Below are 13,482 nucleotides of genomic sequence, written 5' to 3' on the forward strand. Positions count from 1 at the left end.
TTGAAGCAGAAAAAAAAAAAAAAAACAAGCCAACTTCTTCTTCAAGAGAACCAGTTCGGCCAGAGAGAGAGAAGAGGAAACTGAATGTAAAACCCAACATGCAATTACCTCTGGTTCTTCTTTGGTCACCAACAATCATCAATCCGAACCTTCCATCTTTTCTTGCACTCCAAGATGGACTCCTAGTCCTTGATGCATGCTTGATGATGACAACTTCATCTGCTCCAATCTCTGCCTCTTCCATCACGTAGCCACCCTAACTACCTTCTGTGATGGTTGAGCAGAATCAGAGTCAAGCCATTCCTCCAAGGATCTTCTCCTTACTGGCCGAGATCTTCTTCTTCCTTTTTCGGTATGAAGAAGCTAAGATTACCTCACCAAATCTTACCATAAGTGATGAGAATCTTAGCCATAGCATACTTTTAGTTTTCTTTTTCTTGCCATCATTGTGATGGTCTTGTAGCGTGCTTCTTCTTCTCTTCGGTGGCTAGTTTTAGCTTCCATGGTTTCTCTGTGTTGATATGACCGAAAATGAAGAAGAAAGATGAGAGAGAAGAGAGAGTTGAAAGAAAGGCAATTTGAAATTAAGATAAACAAAATAAAAGTAAGTTGCTTTTACTTCCCTCTATGCTGAGCAATGTGTAGCATTGATGATTACCATCAAATCAATTTCTCTTTCATTGTACGAAGGTCTGCATTAACCCTCCTTGATAAAATTTGGATTCCACCATATGTTAAAGAGAGAGATCTGTTGGAAGCAATGGAACTTTGCTTTCTTTGCTTAATGAATTTGGACCAAGCCTTGGTCTATTTAGCAAAGATTATAATTAGGCTTGTAGCAAAAATAATCCAATCTGGCCCATTCTCATAACAAAATATTCAGCCACAAGGATCAAAAAATAATTTTATATCAATGCTGAATATTTTTAATCAAATTGAGCTTGCTGTATATTTCTTTTATTTTCGGCCCAATTAGCATCATAATTTCAGTTATCATAATTACAATAAATTAATATCAAGGTTTAGGCAATTTTTCGGCCCAACCACAAAATCTGCATAGCAAAATTATTTAAATTAGTAATTATTCAATTAATAATTTTTGCAATTAATCATATTAATAATATTTAGTCATCACTATTTTAATTTAGAATTTTCCAAACTCATCAATGGTTTAAACACAAGCTAAGCTAAGGGGTGATTCCATTCCCATCAAAATACCATTATGATAGAGAAATAATATGTAGTTGTCGCGTTAGAAAAAAAAATTCAGAATTTGATTTGGTCTTGGATATTGATAGATTGGGATAGCATGAACATTATTGGTAGCTGTAGCTTTTAATATAGAAATCATGCATTCGGGTAAGATAGGTTGTTGCAATTCCAGTTTGGCTATAAATACAAGGATCTTAATTCATGATCTGAATCACAAAACATAAAGCAATAGTCAAAAATGATGTTGGTGGTTCTGAGAGTGGTGGTGTGTGTGCATATGTTAATGTTATTCCACTTTGTCTGTTTGTCTTCGCATTCATGCCATCCTGAGGAGAACTCTGCATTGCTTCACTTCAAGACTCAACTCATTACTAACACTACCTCTTATGAAGATTATTATTATTATGAAAACTGTCGTCATGTTTATCCAAAGATGAGGACGTGGGAAAATGGAACAGATTGTTGCACCTGGATGGGTGTCACGTGCCACCCTGTGTCTGGTCACGTGATTGGCCTTGATCTTGCTTGTAGTGCGCTTCAAGGTATAATCCATCCTAACAACACCCTTTTTCATCTTACTCATCTCCAAACACTCAGCTTTGCTTTCAATGATTTTTATGGTTCTGAATTGTCATCTCAGTTTAGTAAGCTTGTAAGTCTCACACACTTGAACTTATCTGGTTGCGGGTTTGAAGGTGAAATTCCTTCCCAAATCTCACACCTTTCCAAATTACAATCACTTGACCTCTCTTTTAATTATGGTTTGATGTGGAAAGAAACTACTTGGAAGAGGTTGCTGCAAAACACATCGTGTTTAAGAGAGATTGTATTGGATGACACAAATATGTCTTCAATTGGTCCAACACCAAATCCTTTGTCTTTGATTGCCAACTTGTCTTCCACTTTGGTTACTCTTAGTCTTGTTTATACTGAAATAAGGGGTTCTTTGATAAATGACATACTTTGTTTACCCAATCTTCAACACCTCATTCTAACACAGAATTATGAATTGTCAGTCCATCTTTCCGAGTTGAGTTGTACCACTTCTCTTAGTATCTTGGATCTTTCATATTGTGATATCCAAGGGCCTATCTCTTCACCATTCTCTAATCTAACACGCCTCACTTCCTTGAATTTGGCGGAAAATCATCTCAACGGTTCAATCCCGTCATCACTTTTAAACCTTCAGCGTCTCACTGACTTGGATCTTTCATGGAATAAGCTTAGTGGTCAAATTCCAAATGTGTTTGATAGGCTAACCAACTTGCAAACTCTCTCTCTTCATGATAATAATTTTCAAGGGATGTTGCCATCTTCATTGTTTACCTTAACTCGACTCTCTCAATTGGATTGTTCTTATAACCAAATTGAGGGGCCACTGCCCAATGAAGTAGCCTTTTCAAATCTTACCCAATTAATCCTAAATAACAACCTGTTAAATGGGACAATTCCTTGGTGGCCTTTATCCTTCAAGTCTTTGAGATATTTGGATTTATCAAATAACCAATTTACAGGGCACATAAACAGTCAAATCAAATCTTATTCCTTGGAATATCTCTACTTGTGTGACAATAAGCTTCAAGGAAACTTTTCAGAATCAATTTATGATCTTGTGAACCTTACTGGATTGTGTTTGTCCTCAAACAATTGGAGCAGTACTGTCAACTTTTCACTCTTTTCTAAGCTCCAAAAATTGGAGTATCTTTCTCTTTCAGGTTGCAATTCATTATTGCTAGAATCTGAAACAAGTATTAGTTACACTTTTTTCAATTTGTATGTACTACAGTTACTTTCTAACAATATCATTGGTTGGTCAAAGTTCTCAGGAAAATTTCCACAATTGGAATATCTTGAATTGTCCAATAATAAACTTGAAGGAAAGGTACCCAAATGGATACATGATATACCCTCATTATTTCATTTGAAACTCTCACACAACATGTTCACGTCAATAGGTCATCAATTCCCATGGTATCAATTTGATTACCTTGATCTTAGCTTCAACTTGATGGATGATGACATTTCTTCCTTCTTTTGTAATGCAACCTCTTTGAAAGTTATCAACTTGTCCCACAACAGATTCACAGGAACATTTCCACAGTGTCTTGCCAATACCTCATCCCTTGTAGATTTGGATATACAAATGAACAAACTTCATGGCAATTTATCAGATACTTTTAAGCATCGTGGACTTGACACACTGAATCTCAATGGCAACCAGTTCAAAGGTTTATTGCCAAAATCTTTGTCCAATTGCACATATCTTGTGGATTTAGATCTCGGTGATAATCAATTTGAAGATACGTTTCCCCATTGGCTCCAAAATCTATCAAGGTTGGAAATACTGGTGTTACGAGGCAATAAGTTGTACGGTCCCATTGCCAATTTGAAATCTGAAAATATATTTCCAAGTTTGATTATTTTTGACATATCACGCAATAACTTTAGTGGCTCGTTACCAAAAGCATACATACAAAATTTTCAAGCCATGAAGATTGTGGATGATGAAGTGCGAAGCAGGTTGGTAGATTATATTGACACTAGTGCTGGCAGTGGAGTGCGCAACATTCGTCCAGAATATGATAATTCTGTAATTGCAACAATTAAAGGAGCCAATACTCCTTTTGCGAAAATTCCAAGAGCCTTTGTAAATATAGATATGTCAGAAAACAAATTTGAAGGAGACATTCCAGATGTTATTGGAGAGCTTCAAGCACTTAAAGATCTCAACCTTTCACATAACAGACTCGTTGGTCATATCCCCTATTCTTTGGGAAATTTGACAAATCTGGAATCGTTGGATCTCTCATCAAATATGCTTACTGGGAATATTCCTACTGAATTGACAAATATGAACTTTCTTGAAGTCTTGAATCTTTCCCAAAACCAGTTGGTGGGACCAATACCCAAAGGAAAACAGTTTGATACATTTTTAAATGATTCCTATGGGGGAAACATGGAGCTATGTGGATTGCCATTGTCAATACAATGCAACAACAATGTCCCTTTGCAACAATATCCATCTTCTGAGGCTGAGGACAAATTTGGGTTTGGTTGGAAAGCAGTGGCAATAGGATATGCATGTGGAATGGTGCTTGGAATTGGCTTGGGATTCTGTGTTTTCTCAATTGGAAAGCCTCAATGGCTTGTGATCATCTTTGGAGGCAAAAGAATCAAAAGAAGGAACCGTGGAAATCGGCGTGCAAGAACAACTTAATGGCCACAACTTCTTCTTCTTGGGGCCACTCTCAAGTTCATTTTTGCATGGGAAATTTGTTTCAGATGTTGGTTATTGCTGTTGTGTCTTTTTTTTTTTTTATTTGTTATTGTAATTTTCTTTTCTTTTTTTAAATTTCTGCAAGTCTTGTTTTATAATTTGTAAGAGTGTTGCTACATATATATGATGATGTTGCAAGTAAATTATGTTTTTAAAGTAGTATATAATTGTCTCCCCTATATATTATATTTTTCTGTTTTCATGCAAATTCAACAACAATACTCGTTAGTTTCCACCTCTCTGACTTAATTCTACTGTTTAATTTAGTGTCCCTACTCCTAAACAAGCATACACTTGGCAATATCCTTACTAATCTCTTTATTTAATATAAACTAAGCCGTCAGCTGAAAGCAGAGATGCTAATAATTGCTATACAAAGAGATGTTAGTATATTACAGAGAGATGAGAAGTTGAACAAGGAAAAAGGAAAGTAAGAAGCAGATTTGCCAATAAAGCTAGATTCTAACTTGATGTTTTTGGTTGAGAGAAAGGGAAAGCATAAGACATATCAATATTAGACTTGCATGGATTTGTGATAACTTGAATCATAACAGAATATATACTCTGATCTTATGGCTTGTGGTTGTAGTTGTTAATTATATTGTTATATGTTTCTTGAGTATGTTGTTACCTATATACTTGATGTTGCAAACAAAATTGTGAGAGTATATAGTGGTTCTTGTGGCTTGTGGTTTACAATGTGATTAGTGGTGCTCGTAATTCTTATGTCATTTTGGGTTATTTAGTAATAATTCGCATCCATATCTACAAAAATTTACATATAAGAAATACATAATTTACATATATATTTATTAAAATTTGACATATGAATTAATATAGTTTACATTTATATTTATTAAAAAATAATTTAGTATTTTTGATGACTAAATTCTAACCAAAATTACTAAATTCTGTTTAGCCGCCAAGAGTTTCTATTAAATCATATTAAAGAGAGTTGTTTTTTGTCCTCATAATATGTTAATTTGTGGCATTTCTTTTTATTTATGAATTAATAATTCGATTGATTTTTATAATTTTATTAAATTTATAATTAGATTTTTGTATTTTTCTAATTGAATTCTTACCCTATTTTTTTAATTTTATAAATAAGTCATTTTTAGTGTAAAAAGTGTTAAAACTAATTGAATTTTTTTTGCAACTTGAATATATTTGCACTTAAGAACTTATTAGATCTTTAATTATATATTTTTTGATAAAAATATTCAGTTAATTTTAATAATTTTAATATAAAAAGGACTTAACTATAAAATTAAAAGTAGTATAAAAACTCAATTAAAAAATTATAAAAATCTAACTACAAATTTAGTGAAATTATCGCATCAACAAAGTAATTAAACATGTATTTGTTCTAGTTACCAATTACCAAGTTGAAGTAAAAACCGTATTAGTTTGGGCTATTAATGGTTCTAATGTTCTATTGCCAAAAGCAAATAATAACACACATCTATTGTAAAAATAAATAAATAAATAATTTTTTTGAAGGCATGTAATGTGTTGTAATGTCTAATCAGAAACTTGTATGGGAAAATTATTAGCTTGGAAACCGAAGATCAATTTCCCAGTTGAATTATTTTGGACATATCATGCAATAACTTCACTGACACGTTACCAAAACTCTATCTAATAACAAGTTGGAAAGTGCAGAGTAGCTGTAACTACAATAAGCAAGAGTTGTAGCACAATATCATACCATCAATTCATCCCACCAAATACGTTCTTGTTACAAAGTATTATTATATTGATAGGTAACCATAATAATATATATATAAAAAAAAAACACAATTTATTTTGTTTGATTTGAAAAATACTTTTCAATTTAATTTTCTTATTAACATATATAATTAAATATAGTAGTGGGTAATTAATATACAAGAGAATTATCATTAAAAAGGACATTATAATTATTATTATATTTTAGTCATGTTTTTAACTCTTTCTAGAATTATTTGTCATTTGTATGTTTCGAATTATTTTTTCGTAATATAAACTTTTGATATCATTTTAGTAGTTTTTTTTTTTTAACTTCAACCAATAATCGACAAAAATTAAAGAAAGATTTGAAACAGACAATGTATGCATGCAAGGAATAAGGGAAAAAATATGAGATGGGTTGGGTGAAATTGACAAACTTGATCATCACATTATTATATTCCTTATTACAAATAAAAAATTCTTCTTTTCTTTTTCATTTTAGTTTTGTGATAATAGGAATCAAGCATTTTAGATTGCTCTCCGAAAATTGATCAACTTGGGATTACTTTTAGGGGTGAACTTGGATTGGATTGGATATCGCCAAAATTTCAATTCGATACTAAAATTATCGAATTAGATCGAATTCAATATTTACAATTTTTTAGCTTGGATCCGATCTAATCTGCACATTTGTGGATCGGATCGGATATCGAATATATCCGCCAAACATAAAAATATTTTTAAAAGCTTATTTTTATTAAAAAATATCAATAAATTTTTTTTATTTTTTAAATAATAAATTAAAATAATACAATATATATGATAATTATTAATTGAAATAAAACATCAAAATAATATTTACTAATTTATTTTTTTTGCGGATACGCGGATATGCGGATGGAATATGTGGATCTCTACACAAAATCCGCAATCCGATCCTATTAGTATGCGGATCAGATCTGATCCGATCCGATAGTCTGCGGATCGGATCAGATTCGAATAAACACCGCAAATATGCGGATATGCAGATCAGATCCGATCCATAAATACCTCTAATTACTTTGTTGAAAGTTGGAATAAAATCTTAAGCTAATACGAGGTTGTTCATTAATGATTATATTTCAAATATTTTTTTAAATAAAAAATTTTTTAAATTTATTTGAATTTTTGTATAATTTTTCTTTTAATTTATTTTATGCTAAATTCTTTTTTTTTTTCTGAAGATCTAACAAAAATTGAATTTTAAATTTTTCAATAAAAATTTTGATACCATACCTTTTTTAAAATTTAAACTAATAAAAAATACATAAATAATTATATCTTTAACAAGACAATTATCATTCTCAAAACTTAATTTTAATGTCCTGTGTAAAGTAGTTTTACACATATGCATCAATTCACATAACACCACATCATTCAAAATAATTATTATTTTTATTAAGTGCATAAATAATTATTTAAAAAGATAAATATAATTACATAACTATATAAAATATTTTATATTATTAGTACATCAAAATTAAAATTAAGTAACAAATATATAAAACCAAACTAAAAAATAAAAGAAAAAACAAGGAAAGTGGATAAGGCTATAAGCCCCTCACTCCAACTATTTTCTCATTTGACTCATGGAATGCCTAATCAAAATTCCAGCCCAAGAAAAAAAAAAGGTTAAAAATTCTGTCCAAAGAAACAAAAATAATCAAATGGAATTATTATTACTTATAACCCGTCCATGACGCTATGTAGAATGTAGTTTCCATTCTTAACATGGACGTGGATCGTGCTCCTTTTGTCTTGGACTTCCTTTTTTCCTATATATGTCCATTAATTTCCGTGTATTCCATTGTTGACCTTAGTTTTAGCTTCTATTGATGGAAAAAAAAGGGTGAGTATATTCTCAAATTTTTTCTATTATGGAAAATTATTAACCTTCATGTCTCTAGTATTGGATTCTTATCTTTTAACTACTCTCTCTATTTTAAAATATAAATCTCTCCCACTCAATAAACTCTTTTAAAAGATACTCTATATATCAACACAAAAAATAAGCCATCACACACACATATATATAATTTTACACATTTTTTACCAAAATAATCATCAAGTATTAAAATAATTATATATTATAATAAAATAATCAAATCTGATATAACTAAATAATCAATTTTTATGTAGCAAAATAATAAAAATTATAAATATCAAATATGAAATATGTATTGCCATATCATAGTTAATTTCGTATCTTTTTTTTTTTTGTATATATAGCATGGTTAAATTTTTTATTTTAGAATAATGAAGGAGCATTATTTTCTTAAATATAACAAGACTCATTTCATTTAATGTGAAAAAGAACACCTTTTAGCTAGAAATTCTTAGAAATTCATATTTTTCATGAATATAAATTTGACAATCTTTATAATTAAATACAAGATGATATCTATATCTCATGTGAAGTAATTAATTAAGTTTTTTGAGGTTAAATAAATGAGACATTACTCAGTTATAAAATGATAGAACTCCCGAAGTTGACATACATAGTTTCAAAACAAAAATATAGAAAATTAATTTTTTAGTTAGTTAACACGAGCCAATTTTAAAATTTAGTGTTTATAATTTAAGATATTTAGAATTAAGAATTTATGGTTTAGAATTTAAAATTTAAAATAAATAAAATAATATAAAAAAAATTGACCAATATTGACAAAAAAAAATAGTTATCTATTACTGACAGTTCAATTTCATTAGTTAGAATTGATCAAATCACTTATATTAACGAATTTAATTTTTAGTTTTGCTAGGTAGACAATAATTTTTATAAATAATGTGAACAATGTACTCTAAAATTGGCTCACTTAAACCTTAACATTAGAATAATCATCTACCCACTTAGTGAATTGAACATCCAGCCATTGTTAACTGTGCATGAGTAAATCGAATCAAAAGAAATAACCAATTAATTAAAAATAATGAATATAATCCTCTGCATACCTATTAAATTGAACATCCTACATATCCATTATTCACATTGTTTAGTATTTTCATTGTCTACCTATATTTTTTTTTTTTATTTTAATAACCTGTCCACCCCGTACGTGCATGGTGCATGGCGCATGGTTAAGTACTGAAGTTAAGCACAAATTTATGATATGATGACCTAAGCTAAAAACATTTTACTTAATCATGATTGAAGTGTACGTATATATACTGAACCATGTATAGTGTTGTATCACTCTCTGTTACTGATATTAAGGGGTGGTTCTATTCTCATCAAAATACTATTATTTGATTATTCAAGATTATGATAGAACAATAATGTATATAGTTGTGTAGCCCTAATTAATAATACTCTAATTTTTTGAGAACCAAATATATCTAAGTCTCTCGTTAGAATAAAACTTAGAATTTGATTTAGTCTTAAATCTTGACATTGATAGATTGGGATGGTATGAATATCTATGGTTAATGGTTGGCATAGGTGCTTCTAATTCCAGTAAAAAAAATTATCTATAAATAGATGGATCTTGATTGATGAGTGACATATCAATAAATACATAAAATAAGCAAAACTTTCAATCAATAATCAATGGGTTATTTCATGTTGTTGGTTCTTATGATGTTCCATTTTGCATGTTTGTCTTCACATTCATGTCATCCCTATGAAAGTTCTGCTTTACTTCACTTCAAGACTCAACTCATTACAAACACTACCTTTTATGAAAATACATATTATGAGCATTTGTGTCCCAATCTTTATCCAAAGATGAGGACCTGGGACAATGGAACAGATTGTTGTTCATGGATGGGAGTCACGTGCCACTCTGTGTCTAGTCACGTGATTGGCCTTGATCTCAGTTGCAGTGCACTTGTAGGTAATATTCATTCTAACAGCACTTTTTTCCACCTTACTCATCTTCAAACACTTAGCCTTGCTTGCAATTATATCTATGGTTCTGAATTGCCATCTCAGTTTGGTGGGTTTGTGAGTCTCACACACCTCAACTTGTCTTATTGTGCTTTCAAAGGTGATATTCCTTCTCAAATCTCACACCTTTCTAAATTACAATCACTTGATCTCTCTTGGAATTTTGCTTTATCTTTGAAAGAAACCACTTGGAAGAAGTTGCTGCAAAACACAACATCTTTGAGAGAGGTTGTATTGGATGAAACAGACATGTCTTCAATTGGTCCAACACCAGGTCCTTTGTCTTTGATTGCCAACTTGTCTTCCACTTTGGTTACTCTTAGTCTTGTTGATACTAAAATCAGTGGGTATTTGACAAGTGATATATTCTGTTTACCCAATCTTCAAAAACTCAATCTTGGTGCTAATCAAGACATTCAGGTTCATGTTCCAAAGTTGAATTGTAATACTTTTCTTCTTAGTATCTTGGATCTTTCAGAATGTCATTTTCATGGGCCTATTCCTTCATCATTTTTCAATCTAACATATCTTACTTCCTTGATTTTGGTGGACAGTTTCTTAAATGGTTCAATTCCATCATCACTTTCAAACCTTCATCATCTTGTTTACTTAGTTCTTTCAAGGAATAATCTTAGTGGAAAAATTCCAAATGTGTTTGATAGGCTAACAAACTTGCAAACTCTCTCTCTTCATGATAACAATTTCCAAGGGAATTGAAGTTGCCATCTTCATTGTTTACCTTAACTCGACTCTCTCAGTTGGATTGTTCTTCTAATCAAATTGAAGGGCCATTATCTGACAAAGTAGCCTTTTCAAATCTCACTGAATTATTCCTTGAAGGTAACTTATTAAATGGGACAATTCCATCATCAATTTTATCCCTTAAGTCTTTGAGAACTTTGGATTTATCAAAAAATCAGTTCATAGGACCCATAAGTGGTGAGATCACATCTTATTCCTTGGAATATTTAGACTTGTGCAACAATAAGCTCCAAGGAAACTTTCCAGAATCAATTTTCCATCTTGTAAACCTTTCTCATTTGTGCTTGTCCTCAAACAAATGGAGTGGTACTACCCACTTTCCACTCTTCTCTAAGCTTCAAAACTTGGAGTATCTTTCCCTTTCAGGTTGCAGTTTATTATTGCTAGAATCTGAAACAAGTGTTAATTACACTTTTTTTTCAATTTGCAAGCACTACAGTTACTTTCTAACAATATCATTGGTTATTCAAAATTCTCTGGAAATTTTCCACAGTTGAAATATCTTGAATTGTCCAATAATAAACTTGAAGGAAAGGTGCCCAAATGGATACATGATATACATTCATTAATTCATTTGAAACTCTCACACAACATGTTCACATCAATAGGTCATCAATTCCCATGGTATCAGTTTGAATACCTTGATCTTAGCTTCAACTTGATGGATGATGACATTTCTTCCTTCTTTTGTAATGCAACTTTTCTAAATGTTATCAACTTGTCCCACAACAGATTCATAGGAACATTTCCACAGTGCCTTGCCAATAGCTCATCCCTTAGGAATTTGGATGAACAAATTTCATGGAACTTTACCAGATACCTTTGAGGATCTTATTACACTTAATCTGAATGGCAACCAGTTCAGAGGTTTATTGCCAAAATCTTTGTCCAATTGCACAGATCTTATGGATTTGAATCTTGGTAATAATAAATTTGAAGATACATTTCCCAATTGGCTTCAGAATCTATTAAATTTGGAAATATTGGTCTTACAAGGCAATCAGTTGTATGGTCCCATTGTCAAACTGAAATCTGAAAACACATTTCCAAGTTTGATTATTTTTGACATATCAAGCAATAACTTTAGCGGCTCGTTACCAAGAGCATACATACAAAATTTTCAAGCCATGAAGATTCAAAGCAGTTTGTATTATTATCTTCAAAGTGATTCAGGTTCAGGTGAAGGCAACATTGAACCAGAATATGATAATTCTATGACTACAACAGTTAAAGGAGTTAGTATCACTTTGGCAAAAATTCCAAATGCCTTTGCAAATATTGATTTATCAAGTAACAACTTTGAAGGAGAGATTCCAGATGTTTTTGGAGAGCTTCAAGCACTCAAAGGGCTCAACCTTTCACATAACAGCCTCATTGGTCCTATTCCACATGTTATAGGAAATTTGACAAATCTTGAGTCATTAGATCTCTCTTCAAATATGCTTACTGGAAACATTCCTGCTGAATTGACCAATCTAATTTTTCTTGAAGTCTTGAATCTTTCCAGCAACCATCTTGAGGGATCACTACCTAGAGGAAAACAGTTTGATACATTTTCAAACAATTCCTATAAGGGAAACATAGGACTATGTGGACTTCCATTGACAATTCAATGCAACAATAATGTCTCTTTGCAACAATATTCATCTTCTGAGGCTGAAGACAAATTTGGGTTTGGTTGGAAACCAGTGGCAATAGGATATGCATTTGGAATGGTGCTTGGAATTGGCTTGGGATTTTGTGGTTTCTCAGTTGGAAAACCTCAATGGCTTGTGATCATCTTCGGAGGTAAAAGGATCAAAAGGAGGAGTCATGCAAATCGCCATGCAAGAACAACTCTGTTTTGGCTTTTGGTAGTAATCTAAGTGTGTAACACGTTTGTGTCTTGTGCTGTTGTGTTTTTTATGTTTTATTTGATTTCATGTTGTACTTTTATTTTACTTTGTGAAGGTTTTCTTGATATTTATAGTAAGTAATTGTTCTATAGTTGTAAGAAATGTCGCATGTAAATTATACTTGCAAAGAAATGTCTCTGCTTCACTATACTTGCACCTTCTAATATAGTATAGTTTTTAGTTTTCATGCATATTCAGCTCTAAATTCTTCTATGATCTATTTAAACATATTAAGCCCACAAAACAGAGAAGCTAAATATTATAAGAACTGTTATAAGAACAGAAATAATAACAAGATAAACGAGGAAAAAAAAAAGAAAGGTAAAATTTAGGACATTTGTTTAAGTGGATGAGTGAGCTAATCATCCAACCAATCCAAATTAGTTAAAGACATTCTTGTTTAATCAATTAATAATTGTGGTATCCACCATCAAGTTGAAAATTTGTCTATACTCAAAACGAAAATTAGACCATCAGAATTAAACTCTGGTATACGGTGAAGCACAACCTGATTTTCAAGCAATCAATTACTCAAAAGAACCACAAAATTTAAAATAGATAAGGGCTACGAAGCACACAGACGCTTCGCTGAGTTGCCGTGTTCGCGTATCGGACACATTTCGGACACGACACTTACCGACACGCGTGTCTACTGTGTCCAATCGTGTCTTAATAAAAAATAAAAAATTCTTCTATGG

General features: G+C 31.4%; 1 protein-coding gene and 1 pseudogene across 1 annotated transcript; both read left to right on the top strand.

Annotated features, from left to right (window-relative positions):
• The first annotated feature begins 1,426 nt into the window (after positions 1-1,426).
• On the top strand, positions 1,427-4,649 carry LOC107609355 (receptor like protein 23-like). The gene has a single exon (XM_021106903.2). It carries the CDS (start codon positions 1,451-1,453, stop codon positions 4,427-4,429), a length of 2,979 nt encoding a protein of 992 aa, XP_020962562.1. The 5' UTR covers positions 1,427-1,450; the 3' UTR covers positions 4,430-4,649.
• A 5,109-nt stretch (positions 4,650-9,758) lies between these two features.
• LOC107606448 (receptor-like protein 49) lies at positions 9,759-12,763 on the top strand (annotated as a pseudogene).
• The last annotated feature ends 719 nt before the right edge of the window (positions 12,764-13,482 follow it).

Source organism: Arachis ipaensis, chromosome B7 (genome assembly GCF_059453495.1).
Source record: "Arachis ipaensis isolate K30076 ecotype BB chromosome B7, ASM5945349v1, whole genome shotgun sequence".
Classification (NCBI taxonomy): domain Eukaryota; kingdom Viridiplantae; phylum Streptophyta; class Magnoliopsida; order Fabales; family Fabaceae; genus Arachis; species Arachis ipaensis.